The sequence below is a fragment of the Tamandua tetradactyla genome, chromosome 11, assembly GCF_023851605.1.
Source record: "Tamandua tetradactyla isolate mTamTet1 chromosome 11, mTamTet1.pri, whole genome shotgun sequence".
Taxonomy (NCBI): Eukaryota; Metazoa; Chordata; class Mammalia; order Pilosa; family Myrmecophagidae; genus Tamandua; species Tamandua tetradactyla.
The window spans coordinates 49,282,838-49,303,372 of NC_135337.1; the positions used below are offsets into that span (position 1 = coordinate 49,282,838).

General features: G+C 38.3%; 1 protein-coding gene across 2 annotated transcripts in view; it reads right to left on the reverse strand.

Moving 5' to 3' along the window:
* Window positions 1-20,535, reverse strand: part of ST6GALNAC3 (ST6 N-acetylgalactosaminide alpha-2,6-sialyltransferase 3) — a 563,629-nt gene that overhangs the window by 312,172 nt on the left and 230,922 nt on the right. For both annotated transcript variants that reach the window (XR_013159396.1, XM_077120577.1), the window contains exon 2: window positions 9,102-9,296. Coding sequence is in view for 1 of the 2 variants with exons in the window: in XM_077120577.1 (XP_076976692.1) it covers window positions 9,102-9,296 (195 nt within the window). In the remaining variant the exon portion in view is untranslated. The remainder of the gene's footprint in view (window positions 1-9,101; window positions 9,297-20,535) is intronic.

The following is a 20,535-nucleotide window of genomic DNA, read 5'->3' on the forward strand; positions in this document are numbered from 1 at the left end:
GATTGGGTTGTGGCATCCTATTGATCAGCAGACCTTATTATCTTATCTAGAAGTTAATGCAAATAGGTTCCTAGGTACTTGTCCTGAGTGATGTCTTCACACCAGGTCACTCAAAAAAATTGGCCACACAATGACTGATTCCTTGGTCTGAAAATTACAAACAGAGTCTAACCCTTTGTTTGATATCCTTCTCTTTTCCAGAAATCTTCCATGGTCTCAGCAGAGAGAAACAATGACTACCTTAACCCAGGTATGCTGTCCTCAACCCTCCCTATCTGCTATAATTAATTAACTTAAAAAGAAATGCAAAAATTTGGGTTGAGTTCATAGGACATTTCCAGAGCATAGAAATTTTTTTTTTAAATATGTGTTTTAGAAAACACAACACAGGTATCAGGTGCTTTTTACCATGTCAAAGGGTGTTGGATGACACAGTAACTCTGCCATGATGCCATGGGTAAGGTTTCTCCCATTCAGTCTTATAAAAATGGGGGATTGCCATACTGACACAGCAAATAACATGGCAGGGCAAACCTAAGCAGTGATGGGTTGAGAATTGAGGGAAATATGGGTGGACTTTGGGGTCTAGTACAAAATCTAAATAGTTCATGGTCCAGGCTTCAGTTTGACATTATCTCATGGTGGCTGTCAGCTTAAACATAAATATCGATGAAAAATTCTGGGGTTTGTGGCCAGCAGGGACTTCCATGATTTCAGAACTCAACCAATTAGTTGGTACCTATTTTGCTTCTCTGTTTCCCAAGACAGGGAATGGTAGGGTTGTCTGGCCCTCTCTAATCTAATTAGTCTGTGCTTGTTGAGAAAGGAACTAGAATTGGGTAAGAGGACTAGAGCCAATTACCAGTTGCATGATATTTAGACTATCGTTACTACGGCGGGAGTAAGAATTTTCTTTTAATTAACTTCTCTAGAATAGTCCTGATAGTTTTCACAATATATTCATTTTATGGATCTGAACCAGAGGAAAAAATATTCAAATAGTTGAAAATGTAAGGAAGCCTACCTGGTTATCTGTCCTGTGTTCCTTGTACTTTTACTTGTACTTTCCCTGGAAACAAATCATTCAAAAATGAAATGAGTGGATTAAATAAAGCAGAGCTAGAGCTGGGTATAATTTATATATGCAAGGTCATCAAGAAAGACTGTCACAGATTCATGAGACTGTCTATACTTCTACTTATGCCAATCCAAACAGATATGAATCCATTCTATTTAAAAGACAGAGTCAGGTTTTGTTCCTAAGCTACCCAACTCTCCATACAGTATCCACTAAATCTTCAACCCAATTCCCTCCCTTCTCATTCTAGAGAGCAGTGAGGGGACAATCTGTCTTGAGAACATTTCAGCTCTTAAAATCTATTTCTAGTCATGGCAATGGCTGGCTGAGCTGAAGCATCAGGCAATGAAGGCATCATCAGCAATGATCATGTTTGCAGATGCCCTAGGTCTGGAAATCATTACTGGCATGTCTACATGTCAAATTTTTTCTAGGAAGATAGGGGTTTCTAGAAAGCATAAGCCTTCTAAGGGAAAGGAAGCTATGAAAAACCTCAAGGACCAAACTCTTGTAATAAGTTGATCAGTTTGGTGAATGCCTGATTCAGTTCAACCACAGCTTTTGATCCTTCTCAGGATAAGAATAAAGTGAATAGAGACATAAGAGTGTGTGGCTACCTTTGAAGCATGGATTAATGGTAACTATTTAAACTATTTTCCCCAGAACATAAAATTTACCACCTATCATTTTAACTATATTACTTTGGCTCTTGAAGGCTGTTTCATTCTGAGACTTTTATTTAATGGAACAAATAATAAGAGAAGGCTTTCGTCAGAAGGCTGATACCACAGAGGGACATAAAAATCCAGTTCCTCAAGATGGGGGGTGGAGGCAGGATGTGGTTTAATTGCTGATCACTGCTTTTGATTGGCTACTTCCGATTGCTGGGGTTCAGGCTCTGAGGGCAACCATTATTCCAACTTGCCCTAAAGAAGGCAATGGAGGAGATTTGAAGATGGTAAGCTTTCTCAAAGCAAAAGAGGGAAGTTGAAAGAATGTTTTTGCTGGGCAGATGCCGAGTCAAGAAAGCACAGCTTTGGGGAGCCATGGAAGAGAATCCTGGCACCCTTCCTGACTGCTCCCTCATCCCTTCCCCAGGGCAATTTGGAGCAAACTGGCATACTATTCATGAAGCCCTGGTTTTGTTCCAGCTGGGAAAGACTGACTTAGGAAACTCCCCTCAGCTCGTCCCACTTCTAGCATTTGTCTTCCAGCAAAAGCAGCTGTAGACTACTAGTGCAGTGTAAGAAATAATTGAGGAGGGTGGCCTGGACAAAGGCTTACCTGCTTTTAATCCTAGTGTAGAGGTCCTAAGAGAGGGAAAAAGTCTGTTTCCTTGGAGGTAGAGGGGAAATTCAAACTCCTGTAAACAGGGGAACTTCTAAGGCCAGTAGCAAGAACAAACCCAGGACAAGACACAGGCCAGAAAAGACAGGGAAGACCTTGCAATTTACATTCCCCTTGACCTGACCTTGCTGATGGTAGGACTAAGACTTAAGGAGAGCACCAGCAATGCAAAGCCAATTTGCAAAGATGGTGAGAGGTGTTCTTTGCTTAGGTTTGCTTGGATTTTGATAATACATGGCACTCAACAAAATCTCTCTCAAATTACTAGCTGGATACAATCTCAAAAAACAGACATCTCAGGGAATAAATTCCGGAGTTAGCATTTTTAAATATTAAAATGTACATATGGATGGGCAACAGTGGCTCAGTGGCAGAGCCCTTGCCTGCCATGCTGAAGATCCAGCTTCAATTCCCAGTGCCTGCCCACGTTATAAAAATAAAAAATGTACAGTATGCAACAAAAGATTACAAGACAAACAAACGAAACAGGAAATGATGTTCCATCCAAAGGAAGAGGATAGAATCCTAGAAACACACAAAATACTTATACTGACTCAAGAAGAAACAGATCTCAACAAACCAGTATTTTGGTTTCCTAAAGCTGCCTTAATGCAATATACCAGAAATGGGTTGAATTTTACAATGGGGATCTATTAATTTTTCAATTTACAGTCTATAGGCCATGAAAATGTCCAACTCAAGGTATCAAGAGGATGATACCTAGACTCTGAAGAAGTCTGCTGGTGTTCAGGACACTTCTGTCACATGGTTTTTGCTGGTCCTTCTTTTCTGGGTTTCGCCTCTTTCAGCTTCTGTTTCTAGTGTCTTCCTCTCTGACCTTCTATGGGTCTTCTCTTAGTTTTCTGAGGCTTTTCTCTAAACTTCTCTTTATTTTCATCTCTTCTCTTTTTAAAGAACTCCAGTCAGAGGAGTTGAAGACCTACCTTGAATGAGGGTGGGTCACATTTCAATTGAAAATGTGCTAATCAAAAGGTCTCATCTGCTAAAGAACATGGCCTTTTCTGAGATACGTAACAGCTTCAAACTAATCCAACCAGTAACTAGTAAAGAGATCAAATCAGTTATGAAAAATCTCTCAACAAAATCCCCCAGGATCCAATGGTGGCACAGTGGAATTTTACAAACATTCCAAGAGGAATTAACACCAGTCCTGCTCAAAATCTTCCAAAAATCTGAAGAGAAGGGAACCCTTCCAAATACATTCTATGAGTACAACATCACCTCTTCACTCTTATACCACAGCCCAATAAAAATACCACAAGAAAATAAAATTACAGACCAATATCTCTTAGCATTATAGATGCAGAAATCCTCAATAAATACTTAGAAACTAAATCCAACAACACATTAAAAGAATTATTATGATCAAGTGTGATTTATCCCAGGTATTCATGGGTAACTCTACAGAAGAATATCAATTAATGTAATGTACCACAGTAACAGAATGAAAGTAAAAAAAAATTTTTTTTAATCCAGACTTATAGACAAATGGAATTTAATTGAAGCTCAGAAATCAACCCTTACATTTATGGCCACTGATTTTTGACAAGGGGGCAAAAGCCACATCTTCATCTCAACTGACAAAGAAAATGCATTGACAAAATCCAGCAATTCCTCTTGATAAAAACATTTGGTACACCAAATAAAGAAAGAAAATTCATCAACATAAAAAAGGGTATATAAGAAAAATCCTCAGCTAGCATCCTATTTAATGGTCAAAGACTAAAAAATTTCCCTCTAAGATAAAGAACAAGACAAGGATGCCCAGTGTCACCACTTTTATTCAAGCTTGCACTGGAAGATCTAGCCAGAAAAATTAGGCAAGAAAAAGAAACAAAAGGCATATAAATTGGAAAAGAAAAAGTAAAATTTTCTCTATCTGTAGATGACATAATTCCATATGCAGTAAATCATGAAAAATCCACAAAGCAGCTTCTAGAGCTAAAAAATGAATTCAGCAAAATGTCAGGGTACAAGATCAATACCTAAAAATAATAATATTTCTAAACACTAGTAATGAGCAGTTTAGAAGAAGAAATAATGAAAAAAAGTCTATCTATAATAGCAATTAAAAGAATCAAATATCTAGGAATAAATCTAACCAGAAACTTGCACACAGAAAACTACCAAGAAAAAAAAGAAAATCAGAGACTTAAGTAAACGGAAGGAAATTCTGTGTTCATGGATAGGATGACTAATATTGTAAAGATGTCAATTCTACCCAAAGTGATTTCCAGTGTCAATGCCATCCCAATCAAAATTCCAATACCCTTCTTTGCAGAAGTGGAAAAAAAAATCATCATATTTATACGGAAGGGTAAGGGGCACCAAATAGCCAAACAATTTGACAAGGAATGATATTGGAGGACTCATACATCCTGATCTTAAAACTTATTGCAAAGCCAGAGTAATCAAAATAGCACGGGACTGCTGCAAGAACAGACACACAGACCAATGAAATCGAACTGAGAGTTCAGAAATCAACCTTGACATTTGGTCAACTGATTTTTGACAAGGGGGCAAAGACCATTCAATTGAGAAAGAATAGTTTCTTAGGAAAGTGGTGCTGGGAAAACTGGATCTTCTTATGTAAAAGAATGAAAGTGGATCTCTACCTCATACCAGACACAAAATTCAACTCAAAATGGATCAAAGACCTAAATATAAAAGCCAGGACTATAAAACTTCTAGAAGAATACTTAAGAAAGCAACTTCAGGACTTTGTGTTAAGCAATGGTTTCTTAGACACCCAAAGCACAAGCAGCAAAAGGAAAAAAAAAAAAGCTAAATAGGACTTTATACTGGTTTGAAAGGATTTATGTACCCTAGAAAATCCATGCTTTAATCCTAAACCCATTTTGTAAAGACAGCTGTTTCTTCTAATCCCTATTCAGCATTGCATGCTGGAAACTTTAATTAGATTATCTCCTGGAGATGTGACTCAATCAATGGTGAATATTAAACTTGATTAGGTGGAAATGTGTCTCCACCCATTCCAGGTGGGTCTTGATTACTTTACTGGAATCCTTTAAAACAGGAAGCATTTTAGAGAATGCTTCAGAATGACATAGCCACGAGAAGCAGAGAGTCCACCAGCCAGAGACCTGTGGAGATAAAGGAGAAAGCCCCTAGGGGAGCTTCATGAAACAAGAAGCTGGGAAAGAAAGCTAGCAGACTGTCACCATGTTCACCATGTGCCTTCCTAGTTGAAAGAAAAACACTGAATGTTATCGGCCTTCTGGGACCAAGGTATGTTTTCCTGGGTGCCTTAGCTTGGACATTTTTATAGACTTGCTTTAGTTGGGACATTTTCTCAGCCTTAGAACTGTAAGCTAGCTACCTATTAAATTTCCCCCTTTTAACAGCCATTCCATTTCTGGTATATTGCATTCCAGCAGCTAGAAAACTAGAACAGACTTCATCACAATTTAAAACTTCTGTGCAGCAAAGGAATTTATCATGAACTTAAAATGACAATTGATAAAATGGAAGAAAATATTTGGAAATTACATAGACAATAATGGTTTAATATCCATAATATATATAATCAGATTCTTCAAATCTACAACAACAACAAAGAAAATGGATTTAAAAAATGGGCAAAAGATTCGTTTCAAGGTGCCTGCCCATGTGAAGAAAAAAAAAAATGGGCAAAAGAGTTGAATAGACATTTCTCTGATGAAGATATACAAATGTCCAATCAGTACCTAGAAAGATGCTCAACATTACTAGCCATTAGGGAAATGCAAATCATACCATAATGAGATGCCATTCACACCCACAAGAATGGCTACTATTAAAAACATACAAGGAAAATTACAAGTGATAGAGAGGATGTGGAGAAATAGAAACAGCCATTCATTGTTTGTGGGAATGTAAAATGGTGCAGCTGCTGTAGAAGATGGTTTGCCAATTCCTCAGATAGTTAAATATAAAATTATCATTTGACCCAGCAACCATACATCTAGATATATACCCATAAGAACTGAAGCAGGGACTCAAAAAGATACTTGCACACCAATGTTCTTAGTGGCATTATTCACAATTGCCAAAAGACTGAAGGAACTCACATGTCCATCAACCAACAAAATGTGGTATACACATACAATGGACTATTACTTAGCCATAAAAACGAGTGAAGTTCCGATATATGTAACAACATGGACGAACCTTGAAGATATCACGTTGAGTGAAATAAGGCAGACACAAAAGCACAAATATTGTATGATCTCACTGATATGACATAATTAGAATAAGGCAAAAAATATAGTCAGAATCTAGAACATATGTTGCCAGGGAATGGAGTGGGGTTAGGGAATAGAGAGTCTTTATAACAAAGAGTTTCTTTTTGAGATGATGGAAAAATCTTGCATAATGGATGGTGGTGATGGCAACACAACATTATGAATATAATTAAAAGCACTGAATTTTATATTTGAATGTGGTTAAAAGGAAAGTTTTAGTCTTCTATATGTCACTAGAATAAAAATTAAAAAGCAGAAATCCATGGTACTGTACTACACAATGAACCCTAATGTAAACCATGGACTGTAGTAAATAGTACAATTATAAAAATGTGTGTTCATAAAAATAGTACAATTATAAAAAAAATAGTACAGTTATAACAAATGTACCACACTAATGTAAAGTATTAATAACAGGATGGTATATAAGAACCATGTATTTTATAGGGTTTTCTGTATTTTATAATATGTATATTTATATATATTTATATTTAAAATATTTATAATATATATTATCTATGATATTTAAAATATTTACATTTAATATATTTATAATATTATGATTTTCTGTAAACCCAAAACTTTTCTAATAAAAAAAATCAGTAGATGCTTGGGTATTGATTGATAAAGAATTAACGCCAATTCTTTTAAATATGATAATGATATTTTAGGATTTTAAAAGACTCTTTTAAAGCATGTGATACATACTGAACAGATGCAGTTATATGATGTTTGATATGCTTCAAAATAACCCAGGGTAGAGGCTGGGAATGAGCCATAAATTGATCATCGTTTAAGCTTTGGGCACATTATGTTCTTCTCGCTGTTTTCATGCAGGATGCTTTAAATTTTCCATAAGAAAAAGGTTTAAATAAAAACCATATACCAAAATAATTTCAAAGACAGCCGGGTTAATACAATTAGCTAAATATCTGTAGCCCTACGTCAGTCCTTACCACCTCAAAATCCGATTAATATTTAAATAAATGGGAGGGTTTTGAGTATTTGGTAGAATTTCCATCAGAAGAGTAATTAATTCACGAGCTACTTTAGTCTTGTGTTTCATTTTCAACTTGTGACAGGCACCTGTGAAATGATTAACATGACCCAGTAAAGTTATAGAATAGTTAACTGACAACCAGAAATCAAAGTAATAAAAAAATGAGCATGAGACAAACTATTTTCTAAGAGATATTTTTTATATAGGTAATCAATTTATTAAGAACTCAATAAATTCAAGGCACAGACACCTTAAAAATTTAATTTAAAACCAATTAAAGGACAAACATTAAGCAAAACCCCTAAAATTTTATATGTTATTAATGGTGCCTTTTTTCCAACTATAAATGTCTAATACAGAGCCCATAAATCCTGAAGATACAGAAATAATTTTCAAAGAAGCAAATTATCTCTGAGCAATGACTCAGGTAGGACATTACCTACAAAAAGGGATGAAGCAAGCCAGCTTTCAACATCCCTATCAGGAGGCTAAGAATAGCTCTCAGGGCAGGAGTAGTTTTCTAGGTAGTACCTAGAAATGTATCTTTACAAAATGTCCTGACAATAGGATCTGATCCCAAACTTCCCCCAGTGATGCAGCTCCACTAGTAGCCAGTACCTTTGTCACCAACAACTTCAAGCTTAGCCTTCCCATCTGTGACTATTAACTCTGCATTCATCCTACTCCATAGAAACGAAGAGTGAAAATGGTTTTATTAACCACTTCCGTATCCTTCACACATTTTGTGAGGTTCATTACTTTTACTTCACTTCATAATACAACTGCTTGCTTGCAAAATACCTAGCCTAGTGCACACTTCATCGCTGACAATATACCTTCATCTTCTTCTGTGCCACCAATTGGCTACAAAGATTTAGAGGTTCAGTGATTATAGTATTTAAATGATATAACTCCTTTATATTTGGAAACTCTTTAAATCCCATTATCTCTGCAGCCACTCCAAATTTTAAAATCAGCTTGCCCTTTTCTAGCTCCAGGTCTAAGGATTACAGAGTTTTAAAGAGTTTAAATGGTCTTTTGAAGTTCTATAAAGAGCTGTCCCCAACCAGCTGACCTCCAGGAAATAAAAGCCAGCCAGTTCTCCAGCTGGTAACTGCTAATCAGAGTTTCTAAATGAAAAGATATGTATGTTACACCATAGACCAGGAAAACAGGTCACTGCTTCCTCAGCTCCACATGAGGCCAGTGTGGCAAATCTGATGCTGCTGGGTGGCAGATTTTAGACATGTCAGTTACTGTCTAAGAAAGAGGAAACAGAACATGTCATCAGGGTACCAAAGAAACTCACTGGGGCAGAGTGATTTTAGTGAATTGGAAGCCATCTCGTTCCTAAAGAAAAGCTGTTACCATGGATACCCTCGTAATCCTAGGTACCCCTCTGAGGTCTTACCTCTTGCGTCCTCATATTTATGTATCCATAGTGAGTTCGGAGGGGCCGCCTGTACGTGTGGGAGAACGGAATCCATTTTGCACCAGGCTGTCCAAAGCAGTTTAGTAGCAATGGAAAATTCACTTCATTTACAAGACGCACAACCAGCAGGAAGAGGAAAGCGGCTACGAAGCTCACAGCAATCACAGACTTTCTCTACAAAACATTAAAAACAAACAAACAAAAAAAATGAATGACTTTCAACTCAAACAGTTATGGAGGGAGGTTTCTTTTTCCCCTCTCTTTTTCTTTCAACAAGATCAAAGGATTCTATCATTTAGGAAACAGAAAATTGCTGGAAACAGAAAATGCTCAGTTGGTGAACACATTTCCTATACTGTGCTGGGCCTCTGAGAGGAAGTGGAGCAGCTGCCTTGGACTGCTTTCCATTCCATCCCTACCCTTCCCTACTTCCCTGTCTTCCTTGCAAACTCCTATTCAGTTTCCAAGATCCAACATGGTGTACATGATTGCAAGTGCAAGCAACAGCACTAGATTATGTGTGTGAATGTGGTTTAAAGGGGAAGTTTAGGGTCATGTATGTCACTAGAAAGGAAAGCTAGAGCATAAAAGGTGGGACTGAATGAGAGAGTGAACTCCACTGTGGATAATGAGTGTGGTTAATAGTACAAATATAAGAATATTCTTTTATGACCTACAACAAATGCATGTAACTATTACAGGGTGTTAACAATAGGGTAGTATATGGGAAAAATATACCTAAAGCAAACAATGGACTACAGTCAGCAACATTTTATTGGTTGTAGCAAAGGCCCCACACCAATGCAAAGTGACAATAATAAGGGACTATAAGGGATATAGGGTTTTTCTTTTTGGGGTGAAGAAAATGTTCTAAAATTGATTGAGGCGATGACTACACAACTCTGAATATACGGTGAACCTTGGATGTACACTTGGATGGACTGTATGGTGTGTGAATATATCTCAATAAAACTGCTTTTAAAAATCCAATTCAGATATTTCTAATCTAGCAGGCCCTTCCTAGATGCTTAATCCCCTCTCCACCACCAACCTTCACCTCCACCTTATAGACGTAAGACATTCCACCACTCCTTGGCCGTGAAGACACTCCTATTGTACTTTTTTCACTGTTTAAGCTATTTTTGTGACTTTGACATCATGTAATTAACTGTGAGTCCATGGAGAACTGGGACGGACGGTGTCACATTGGTGTCTGCCTCCCAGTCCTTACCCCGGGACTGTGGACACCCACCATCACTTGTTGAATGAATGAATGAATTCTTCACATTCTTGTCGATACAGTCTTATTATTACTCATTCTTCTGCTTTTATCTAGCACCTACTACAGACAAGAAACTTATCCAGTGCAATAGGATATATGAAAGTAAGTTTCAAAAGATTATAATAAGAGAAAGAAAAAATCCATGCCAAGCAGCATAAGAACATTCCCCCAAATGTGCTGCCAGGGAACAAAAGCAGAAGCAAAGATGGTTGGAAAGGGGGAAACAGAGGGCTTTTGAGACTGATCTTGACAAAATGCATGAATTTCAATAAGTAGTGATGGGTGAGCAGAGCTTTCTAGGCAGAAGGAACAGAGCAAGCAGGAAAGAAAACATAGCGTTATTCATAGCTACGGGAGCACAGAGAAGGAGAAAAAGCTAGAAACACATAATCACATTACTGTGGACACCCTTGGAGACCAAGATGAGTTTGCTAGGTGACAGAAAGTCAAAGGAGAGTTTTTATTTGTTTATTTCATTTTTTAAAGTGATATTTATAAGTTATAAAGAAACATCCATGTGTAAGTTGCTTTGGAGCAGGAAGAGATTAAAGGCAGGGAGAAGCTAGTTAGAAAGCTATTAAAATGGGCTCGGACAGAAGTAATGAGTTGGAAACTAGGGTAGCAGCCAGGGGAATAAAATGGTGGAAAAAACATGAGAAATATTCCTCCATGAAGTTAGGTTTGGTGCCTGATTCTTCTTCAAACTCAAGGAAAGCTAAATAACATTCCAGGAACGACTGAAACATTTGTTGTTGGTTTTAGCTTCTCACTTTTCCTGGAGGAAGCAGCTATTTTCCCCCCTCTATATAGAATCTCCCAAAGGAAATGGAAAACCCAAAGCCAAAAATGTGAAACTACATCCTTCCTTGGTCCAGGGTCACAGCCTCTGTATGAACAGGAGAAAAGGCCCAAGAAGTCAGAAACACCCAAAGCAAGTCGCTCTTTACTCAACTCCCATAATGTCTGAATGTCGCATCCTTCCATTTAGCTAGTCTAATTTTCCAATCACCTGAAAGTCTCTTGAGCTCTGCCTCCTCAAAATCCCTTATCTCACCAGTAACTACCACAGTCTTACCTCATTTAACCTTCTAATCGTGAAAAACCATTTTAATTCTCTCCTCTGTGGAATCATGATGTCCACAACATTGCAGTATGTCAAGGTAACAGCTTAAATGAGGTGATGGATCTTACAAGTTTAAAGGGACACAGACCAGAACAGATGGCTAAATAAAAGCAAAGAGACCAGTCACCCATTAAATAAACAGGTAAGGACCTTTTTTATAGCCATCCAGTAGCTTGCTGCAAAGAGTAGCTTGCTTTGAAGGAGACCCAGATGGGATCTGTGCCTTAGTCTGTTCCAGATCCCAGCCCAGGGCTTTGGTCCTCTTGGTTGCTGTACTGTGCTATGTGGATGAGGGTTTGGGGACAAATGTGTGGGGCGTCTTTCCGAAACCTCTGTTGGCGAGAGGCAACACATATATAATGCAGACACGAGAGGAAAATAAAGCAACCATTTTGAGAGAAACTTCTAAGTGGAGTGAAATCGCAAATGTAAAAGCCTGCTCCCTGGCAAGCCATGACTGCTTCCCACTTCCTATCAAAGGGAACCAAATGAAGAGCATAGATAGGGTGAGGGGGGCAAATGGGGAGCAGGAGTCAGACACTGACTTCTCTATGCGCAGCGTTGAATTGTATTCTGCAGTAGGCAGAGGCATTCCCTTCAGAGCTCAGCCTTCCAGTCCAAGCAGGTGTCCTACTTGGCCCTGATTCTTTCCCTTTCTTCCTGTTTCCATTTCCTTATTCAGCAGGAAAGTGTTCTCATAGTGCTAATATAAAACCACTATGAGATATCATGAGAAAAGGTATAACCTGTGGCATACTCTGTGCTCCAGGGAGCACAGACAACGGGATCCCACATGAACAGGCATTCTTCTTGGAGTCACTTCTGCCAGATCATAACCTTGAGCTTCAACAACTATAACCAAAACCACATAAGAGGCACTTACAGGTACACATACATTTTAATGCAGTGAGGATGTGTGTGTGTGTGTTTATGTGTGTGTTTTAGGGAGGTGGGAGGTAGGTAGGAGTCTAAAGGACTGAAATGCATGACATATAATAATGCATTCATCCCATCAAGTCACAATCACTCACTGAGTCCATACTCTGTATGTACTATACGGCTAGGTGCTGAGAACAGACACAGAACTAAAAGACAATGTTTCCAGAGAACTGACCACCTAGTGCAGCCAAGAAGTAAATAGGAAAGTGTAACACCAAGTGTCAAAGATGTAAAGGACTCTGTGGGAGCATGGGATGAGTATGGAGGAGGGACGATTCAAGGAGTGCTTCCCTGAAGAGGTGACATTCAAAAACAGTCCTGAAGAATGAGGAAGAGTTAGTCAAGCAAAGATGGGAAGGACATTCCCAGTAGAGGGATCCAAATAGACATTAGAAAGGTCATATTTCGTCAAAAAACAAAGTTGTTTGGTAAGAAAGGTACACAGACTGTATGTGGTGGGAGACAATGCTAGGGAAGTACATAGGGTTCAAAGCATAAAACAAAGACTAATAAGCCAGATACATTGTCGGATGCAATTATTTGTCCCATTTACCTTACTTTAAGAGAATGAAAAGATAAATGCATAAAGTGCTGTGTTTTATAATCCTAAAATAGTCTTCTCTTTCCAATTGAGTGAAAATGTATCAATTACCTAATTTTATCTGAAATTACCATTTACCATACCACAAAGCCTTTTTTTTTTCCAGCTGTCTGACTTATTCCATCAATAAATTTATTCAATCAGTGGCTTGTTCTAGCAACTATTTTGAGTCCATCAACACTCAGCAAATTAGAAAACTAACAGCTTATGCATGTGTTTTATGTCCAGCAATTTGTTTATGGAAGTGATCGCTGCTGCCTTTATTGAAATAGGCAGAACATCAAAAGCTGCTTTCTACTTTTCCCCAGTCCTTGGATTCAACAATCAACTTTTAGGTCAGAGACAACAATAGTTAAGTAACTGTCAAGTTTATAATGCATATGATTCTATTTAAGAAATTTTTCATACTGCAGAAAACAGACATAAATGTAACCAAAAAGGTCAAACAGACATAAATGTAATGAAACGGTTGAGAAGCATCAGCATGAAATGAGACAACATATAGAATGCTCACAGCACAATCTGGGCACACAGTAAGCACTCAAGAAACATAAGATGTTATTATCATGATATAACTATTAACTGTTAGATCCTTGGTGGACATTAGCCAGTTGGTAAGCATCAGCAACCCATGCAAATGCATAGTAAGAACCAGAGATATCTTTTTCTCAAGTATTCCAAGCAGCTGCAAACCCTTGAACTGTTCATTACAACTTCTCCACAACACATCCTCTGAGAGAATGTCACTGTGCCCAAATAGAGCTGATGAATTGCTTTAGGGAAAGCATTTTCCTTCTTTGTTCTTCATTTTGGGAAAGTCTGAAGGGGCCTTTAACAGCTGAGACATTTAGAATTTAATCCTCTCCCTACTGCAAAAATATGCACCAAAAAAATCTGGCATTCCAGTTGCTCGCTCTTTAGAGTTGGAAAAATAATTTATCAGACTTTATAGCCGAGGTACCTATTTCAAAATAAAACCTACTGAGAATTCATGATTTGGGGGAGAGAAAACAATTGCAGAGATTGGGAACTACCAAATTTGCAAGCTATATAACACTTACATGTTTTCATTCTTTCTATCACAGAATTAGTCTTTAGTCAATTCTTAGATCTTTCTGTTGTTTTCTTTTTCACAAGTAATAACCAATAGTATAAAGGTGTATTTTTCTATTTAAATAGTACTGTTTCAGGACTGAAGTAGTTGTTTAAACCAGGGTAAGATTGTGTACCCATGCTGTGTTTTATCCAATAATAAATATGAAACACAGTGTCACATGGATTAATTACATCAGTGCTCAATCATCTTACACTTTGATAGTCCCTACCCATTGCTTATTTATGATCTTACCAAGTTCTGATTCTTCTCCCATATAAAAAGTTTTGTCAATATAACTCTACCTTGTGCTACTGGCCAGCTTCCAAATCGGATTCTCCTTGAACATAGTAAAGGTTCTTCCCATTTGTAAAAGGATGAATAAGCAAAGCTCAGAGTGATATAAAAACTTTCTTTTGTTTTGACTTACTTATTGAATCAACAGGCTATTTGGATCCTGCTTCTTAAACTAAAGTGAACTCTGGAAAAATCTCACCTATTTGGGGCTGAAAGTATAAGGAAAGATGGTAATGAAAAGGCAGGAAATCTTGGATGGGTTGAATCCATACAGAAGCTGAGAGGACAGCCTTGGGCAGTATAGCTGGTGATACAAACATTGAGGTCTTCAAGAAGAAGAGTAGTAAATGTCAAACAATATCAATGGGAAAATGAGCAGCCATGTCAGAATCTACGAGGCTGATGAAAATGTGAGAGGGAAAAAGAATTAGATTTTGAGACTAGGCTTTAAAGAGGGCAGAAGGAGTAGAGCTGGAAAAATAAGAAGAGATCAGTCATGGAAGATCATGTGTATCATGCCGAGGAGACTGGACTTACACTGTAAAACCCACAGAAAGTCCCTATTTAGGATAGACAAGATCAGATTTGATTTTGAAGCCTCCTTCTGGAGGTGAGTGAGACCCTTTTATGAAAGACAATGGCAAGCACAACAGTGTACTATTTCATCAAGTATCACTCGTGGACATTGAATTACCAATAGCAAATCTGCAATTGTTACTTTCAGAAATGGATTTGTCTTCTCCTAGCAGGGGTACTAGAAAAAATGTCCAGGTAGAGTGTTTATATACCTAAAAAAACTATCATACTCTTCACAGAAAAATAATACTTAAACAACGTTATCAGTCAGAGAGACATTTATAGAACCTCCACTTTCCAGACAAGGAAATAGAGGTGTAGAAAGGGTGAGTGACTTGCCCAAGGTCACACAGTGAGTGAGTGGTAAAGATAAGACTTGAACTTAGATATTCTGATTCCAGAGCTTGTGCTCTAGCATATGAATAACTGAATTGTTAATTGTTACACTGATAGGAACATGGATAGAACTGGTTCAGAAGTTGTAACTCTCATATTGCCTCTTCATCTTTATCATCTTGCTTCAGCATACACCCTTACAGCGTACATTCCTTACAGTGGTAAAGAAGTTCTTCAGAAACACAAGACAGATAGTCTAACACTGAATACATAGAATGAAAAGCTCAGAAAGCAGAGTCTTTCAGCATGGACGAACAGATAACACAAAGAGATTTACTCTGGAGGGCTGGTTCTGATGATAAGAACATCGGAGGCTGTGGCAGGTAACCCCAAAGTTATCTTTTGCTTCATTAAATCCTTGCACTTATGGGGGAAACTATGCCCCAGTTCACCTGCTGTTCTCACTTTAGCTCCCTCCCTGTGCCCCTAGCATTCTGCCAGGGGAGAGAAGGGAAGCGCTAACTAATTAACTAACCATAGACAAGGAAGTTTATCAGGCCAGGTGCTTTTATTTTATTCTCAGCCATCTTAACATTCTTCATTGACCTTATTTGCTTTGTGAGAAAGTCTGCTTTGCTGTTTTTAATTTCTAAAAGAAATAAGTTTATCTCTTGGAATCCTATTCTTACCTTCACAGTGCTTGTTACACAGAAGTGGAACATAAGAATAAATCCTGGTGGTCCCTGCATGACTGGGGATGGAATCCTGCCCAGAGGCATCATGATAATGATGAGAATGACAACATTTGTGATGATGACACCAACTCGGACCTCATATTCTCCTGTGAATCTACACAAGCTTGCATTGCTCCACATCTACCTTCTCAAGCCTATTTAGACCTATCAGCTCATATGATTATCACTATAATGAGTGAAGGAAGAAGGGAAAGGTGAGTGGTTGAAAGTCTCATCTTGCAAGAGACTTTTCACCAACTCCATGCTTCAACCTGGATTTTCATCATTTACCGAAGCTCCTGTGCTGCCCAGTTCCCATGGCTTTGTCGGTGCAGCTTCTCTACACCACCTCCTGCTGTTCCCTATCATCTCTATCCCCACATACTCAAGTATAGGTTGACCCAAAAGGTGTTTCCTCATCAAAGCCTTTTCTTCTCTACCTGGCCCCCAGTTCACAAACGCAGGTGGAGTGGTGCAGAGCGGGTGCAGGAGGAGGCTGAAGGAAGTGGAAGGAAGGGCAGAGAGGGAGAGAAAGAAGGATTCCCCTATAATTTTGTTTCTGAAAATCCCCTGAATTCATGAACCAAACCTGAGAAACATCTCTCATGCAGGTAGCCACCTAGCATAATATCTTGAAATTAGAAGATAGTCAGTAGATACTTGTAGAAGAAAGAAGGAAGGAGGGAGGGAAGGAGGAATGAAAAGTTATTCTGTTTCAAACATGAGTGGCAAATAGTATGAAAAATTTCAGATTCGTATTGTGAGAAAAAATATGTTTTGCCTAAGGGGGAATAATCCACATAGCATTCTTTTCATTTCCTCCATAACTCACCTCTCTTGGAGATTTCCACATGTATTTGATGTGGCTGTAGTAAAAGGAGAGGATTAGGGTGGGGAATATAAAAATGAAGCAAGAAAAAACCGAGTATTTGTTAAACTGGACTTTTCACTGAGAACTGCTTTGAAGTTTCTCACAGAACTTGTAAATCTGAATGGTAATAAACCTGCTTAGAGCAACATCCGTTATACAGCACACAATGAAAAGATTTACAAGAATTCATATTTTTTTAGAAAACTCACTTTTGTCTAAGGATGATAACACTTAAAGCTAGAATTCCACATCACGGAACGAGAGATGGATAACAGGATACACTGTCCTTCCGTAAGGACAACGACCCCTTTCCTGAGGGAGGAGACTCGCCATAATTTCCTGTGTGCTCAGCAAAAGTCAGGCACCCGGCCAAGTACTTTACAAGGAGGAAAACAAATCCTCATGAAGAGTTACTGTCCGGACTCTGGGGGTTATGTTATACTAAATGAGTCAATATCTGTAATCCTGAGCAAATTACTTAACCATTTTGTACCTTTCTCACCTGAAATTAGGGAAAATAAAAAGAGTACTTACTTAATATGATCATTAAAGGATTAAATAAGTTACTACACATAAAGGGCCCTGTCAGCACTGCCTGGCAAAGGGAAAATGCTCAATGCTCTAGCTTTTATTATTATCATATTCCATTAAATTCCATCCAATGCTAGTTACACCATTACGTTATATACCGTAAGAAAGAAAAACATGCCCAAGATGGGAAGTCTACTGAGAGACTCCACAAAAAGCTGGGACACCAAAAAATTACACCCTTAGAACAGAATCTTTAAGAAATAAAGCTGCCACTCTGAAAGAAGAGACAAATATAATCTTCCCTGGGAATTTGAACGACAAGCAGGTTTTTTTTTAACCCAAGTTCACACTACCAGCATGATGCAAAAAACAAAACAAAACAAAACAAAAAAAACCCTCAGTAAATAATTTAGCTTAAAGTGGTCTCAGGTGGGTAGTAACCCCAGGTGGCCAGCTGAAGCAACACAAATCTTCTCTGGAAGAATTTTACTTTACTGCAGGCTAATAGCAACTGCAAGGTGCTATTGTGCTTAAGACATACGCCTTCTCAGGTATGTGAAAATGTGGGAAAATATCTTAAAAATCAATGAAACAAGGTGGGGTATCATGACTATTATCATCGTAATCCTAGAGAATAAAGAGGATCAGCAATGGTTCCTGAATTATTTTTAACACCCACCCCTTGCCCTGTGCCCCAAAAAATGCATAACCACAAGTCCTCAAGGAAAGGATCACAAAGAAGATTCTAGAGTGGATTGCCCGGGACATTGAGATCACCAATGTGAGATCTCTTTTAGGGTTTTTTCTTCTTGTACCTGTAGAAACCACCTCTTCCTTCTTTCAACATGGCTTAGACTGTGCTGCACATGCATGAATGCCTGATTTGATCCCTATGCATAGATATCAACTAGCGTACCTCCCAGAATTTCTCTAGAAAATATACACTGTCCTCTGGAAGATCCTATTTGAACCTCAACTGGGTAACGCATACATAAGCCTTTCGGTAGAACACAAGCAGGATTTTGCCAGAGCACAGGTGTCATGGTGAAAATAAACAGTACTGTGCCAAGAACACTCAAATTTCTAAGTAGGACAGTTTTCCTATCAATTCTGGATTTAATTTTGCACTGACAATAATTTGAATCATTCATATAACATAAAGCATATTAGTTTATTACATACAGTCTCTGGTGCTAGAATAGCAAAGGCAGAAAGATCTCCATTTTTTTAAAGCAGGAGCCTGGAAATACATGTACAGGGTTTGTTATCAATGAGGCTTTGATATATTTTTTATCACCACCAGATCATTCAGGGCCATATTTTCAACAGCCTACTAGATAGCTCTATCTGGATGTCCCAGAGGTAACTCACGTTCAATATTCTAAATCCAGACTAGTGGTTTTCCCAGTCCCCAGCCATGCAGCCTCACAATTACTAACCTTCTGAGTAGCTACCATTGAAGTTACTTTGGAGCCCAATAATCTGGATTTAAATCCCATCTTTATTTAACAGCTATATGACCTTGGCCATCTTAATTTTGTCTCTGGTTCCTCATCCATAAAATCATAGGGTCATTATGAAAATTAAATAATGACATAACACATAAAAGGCCTAGGTTAGTGCCCAAGACATTCAGGCAATCAGCAATCATCAATTTCCTTCATTCCTCACATATCAGGGCCTCTCCCAAGCCATTTTTTTTCCTTCATGGAATATCTTACATGTCACCTCCTCTGTGAAACTGTCCTGCCCCTCCAGAAGATTTTAGACCACTTTGCCCTGAAGCATATTTCTCATCATACACTCATTATTTAATTATCAATCAATATTCATCACTGGACTGAACGCAGCAAATATATAGCACATCATGTCCCTACCTTCTTCCCAGACAGAGATTGCTAATCAACTACACGGTTTCCTTCTGAGCCAGTAACTTCAGAATCCTTTTAACACAATTTTTCAGGCAGTAGTGGTACTAATCAATAAGAGCTGGTATATTTACCATGCAAAGATTAATAAGGTAGCATCTTGAGGCCAGAGGCTATGACTTATCATACCCTGTGACTATGTATAAGATTATTTATCTCCCTAAACCTAGGTTTCCTCCTCTGTACAATGGAATGTTTCCTGGGATCCCTGCGGCCACCCAAGTCCTATGACACAAGTGGTGACTGAGGGATGCAGGCTGGCCAGAGCTGGTGTCACTACAAGGAAGGTCTGCAGCGGAGGTCTGGCTCACACTCTGGGTCCCCATTTTTTATCGCAGAGTTAGGTATGCCTTCAGGACACTTGCAAATTGAAGCTGGTGTCTATGTAATTGAAATAGAAATGGGGTGAGAATTTGTGATCTTTCAATGTGGCAGATAGCAGCTGCCACTTACCAAAAAGCCTACCTGATTGCAGCTATTTTGCACCTGCTGAGAAAAAGTTCACAGTACAGGAGATTATTTCCCTTTTTTAACCCTTAGCTAAGAGTAAGCCTCCACATTTTTTTCTTTCATCCACTGCACAGAACAGGATCAGGTTCAATCTTCAATATGTAATGGATGCTGAAAGGTTAACACACCTGGTCAAATGGTTTCTACTAAGCCCTAGCATTCACAATGGGAATTTTAAATGTCCACTGAGTTAGTTTGTTGAATACCTGAAATCTTATCAGAAATGGTGCTACATGAAGCAAAGAGAGTCTGAGAATTTTCATTTCTATGCATATTTCTTAAAATAAGAAAAAAAAATCTTGTTTGTATGTGCCAGTTTGAAAATATTATGTACTCCCAGAAAGGCCATGTTTTAATCTTGATTCAATCTTGTGAGGGCAATCATTTCTTTTAATCCTAATTCAACATTGTAGGTTGGAAACTTTAGATTATCTTCACAGAGATGTGACATGAGCAGTTATGGTTGTGACCTCTGGATTAGATGGAGATGTGACTCCACCCATTCCAGGTAGGTCTTGATTAGTTTACTGGAATCCTTTAAAAGAGGAAACATTTTGGAGAGAGCCAGGAAAGACAGAAACCTCAGTGCCAA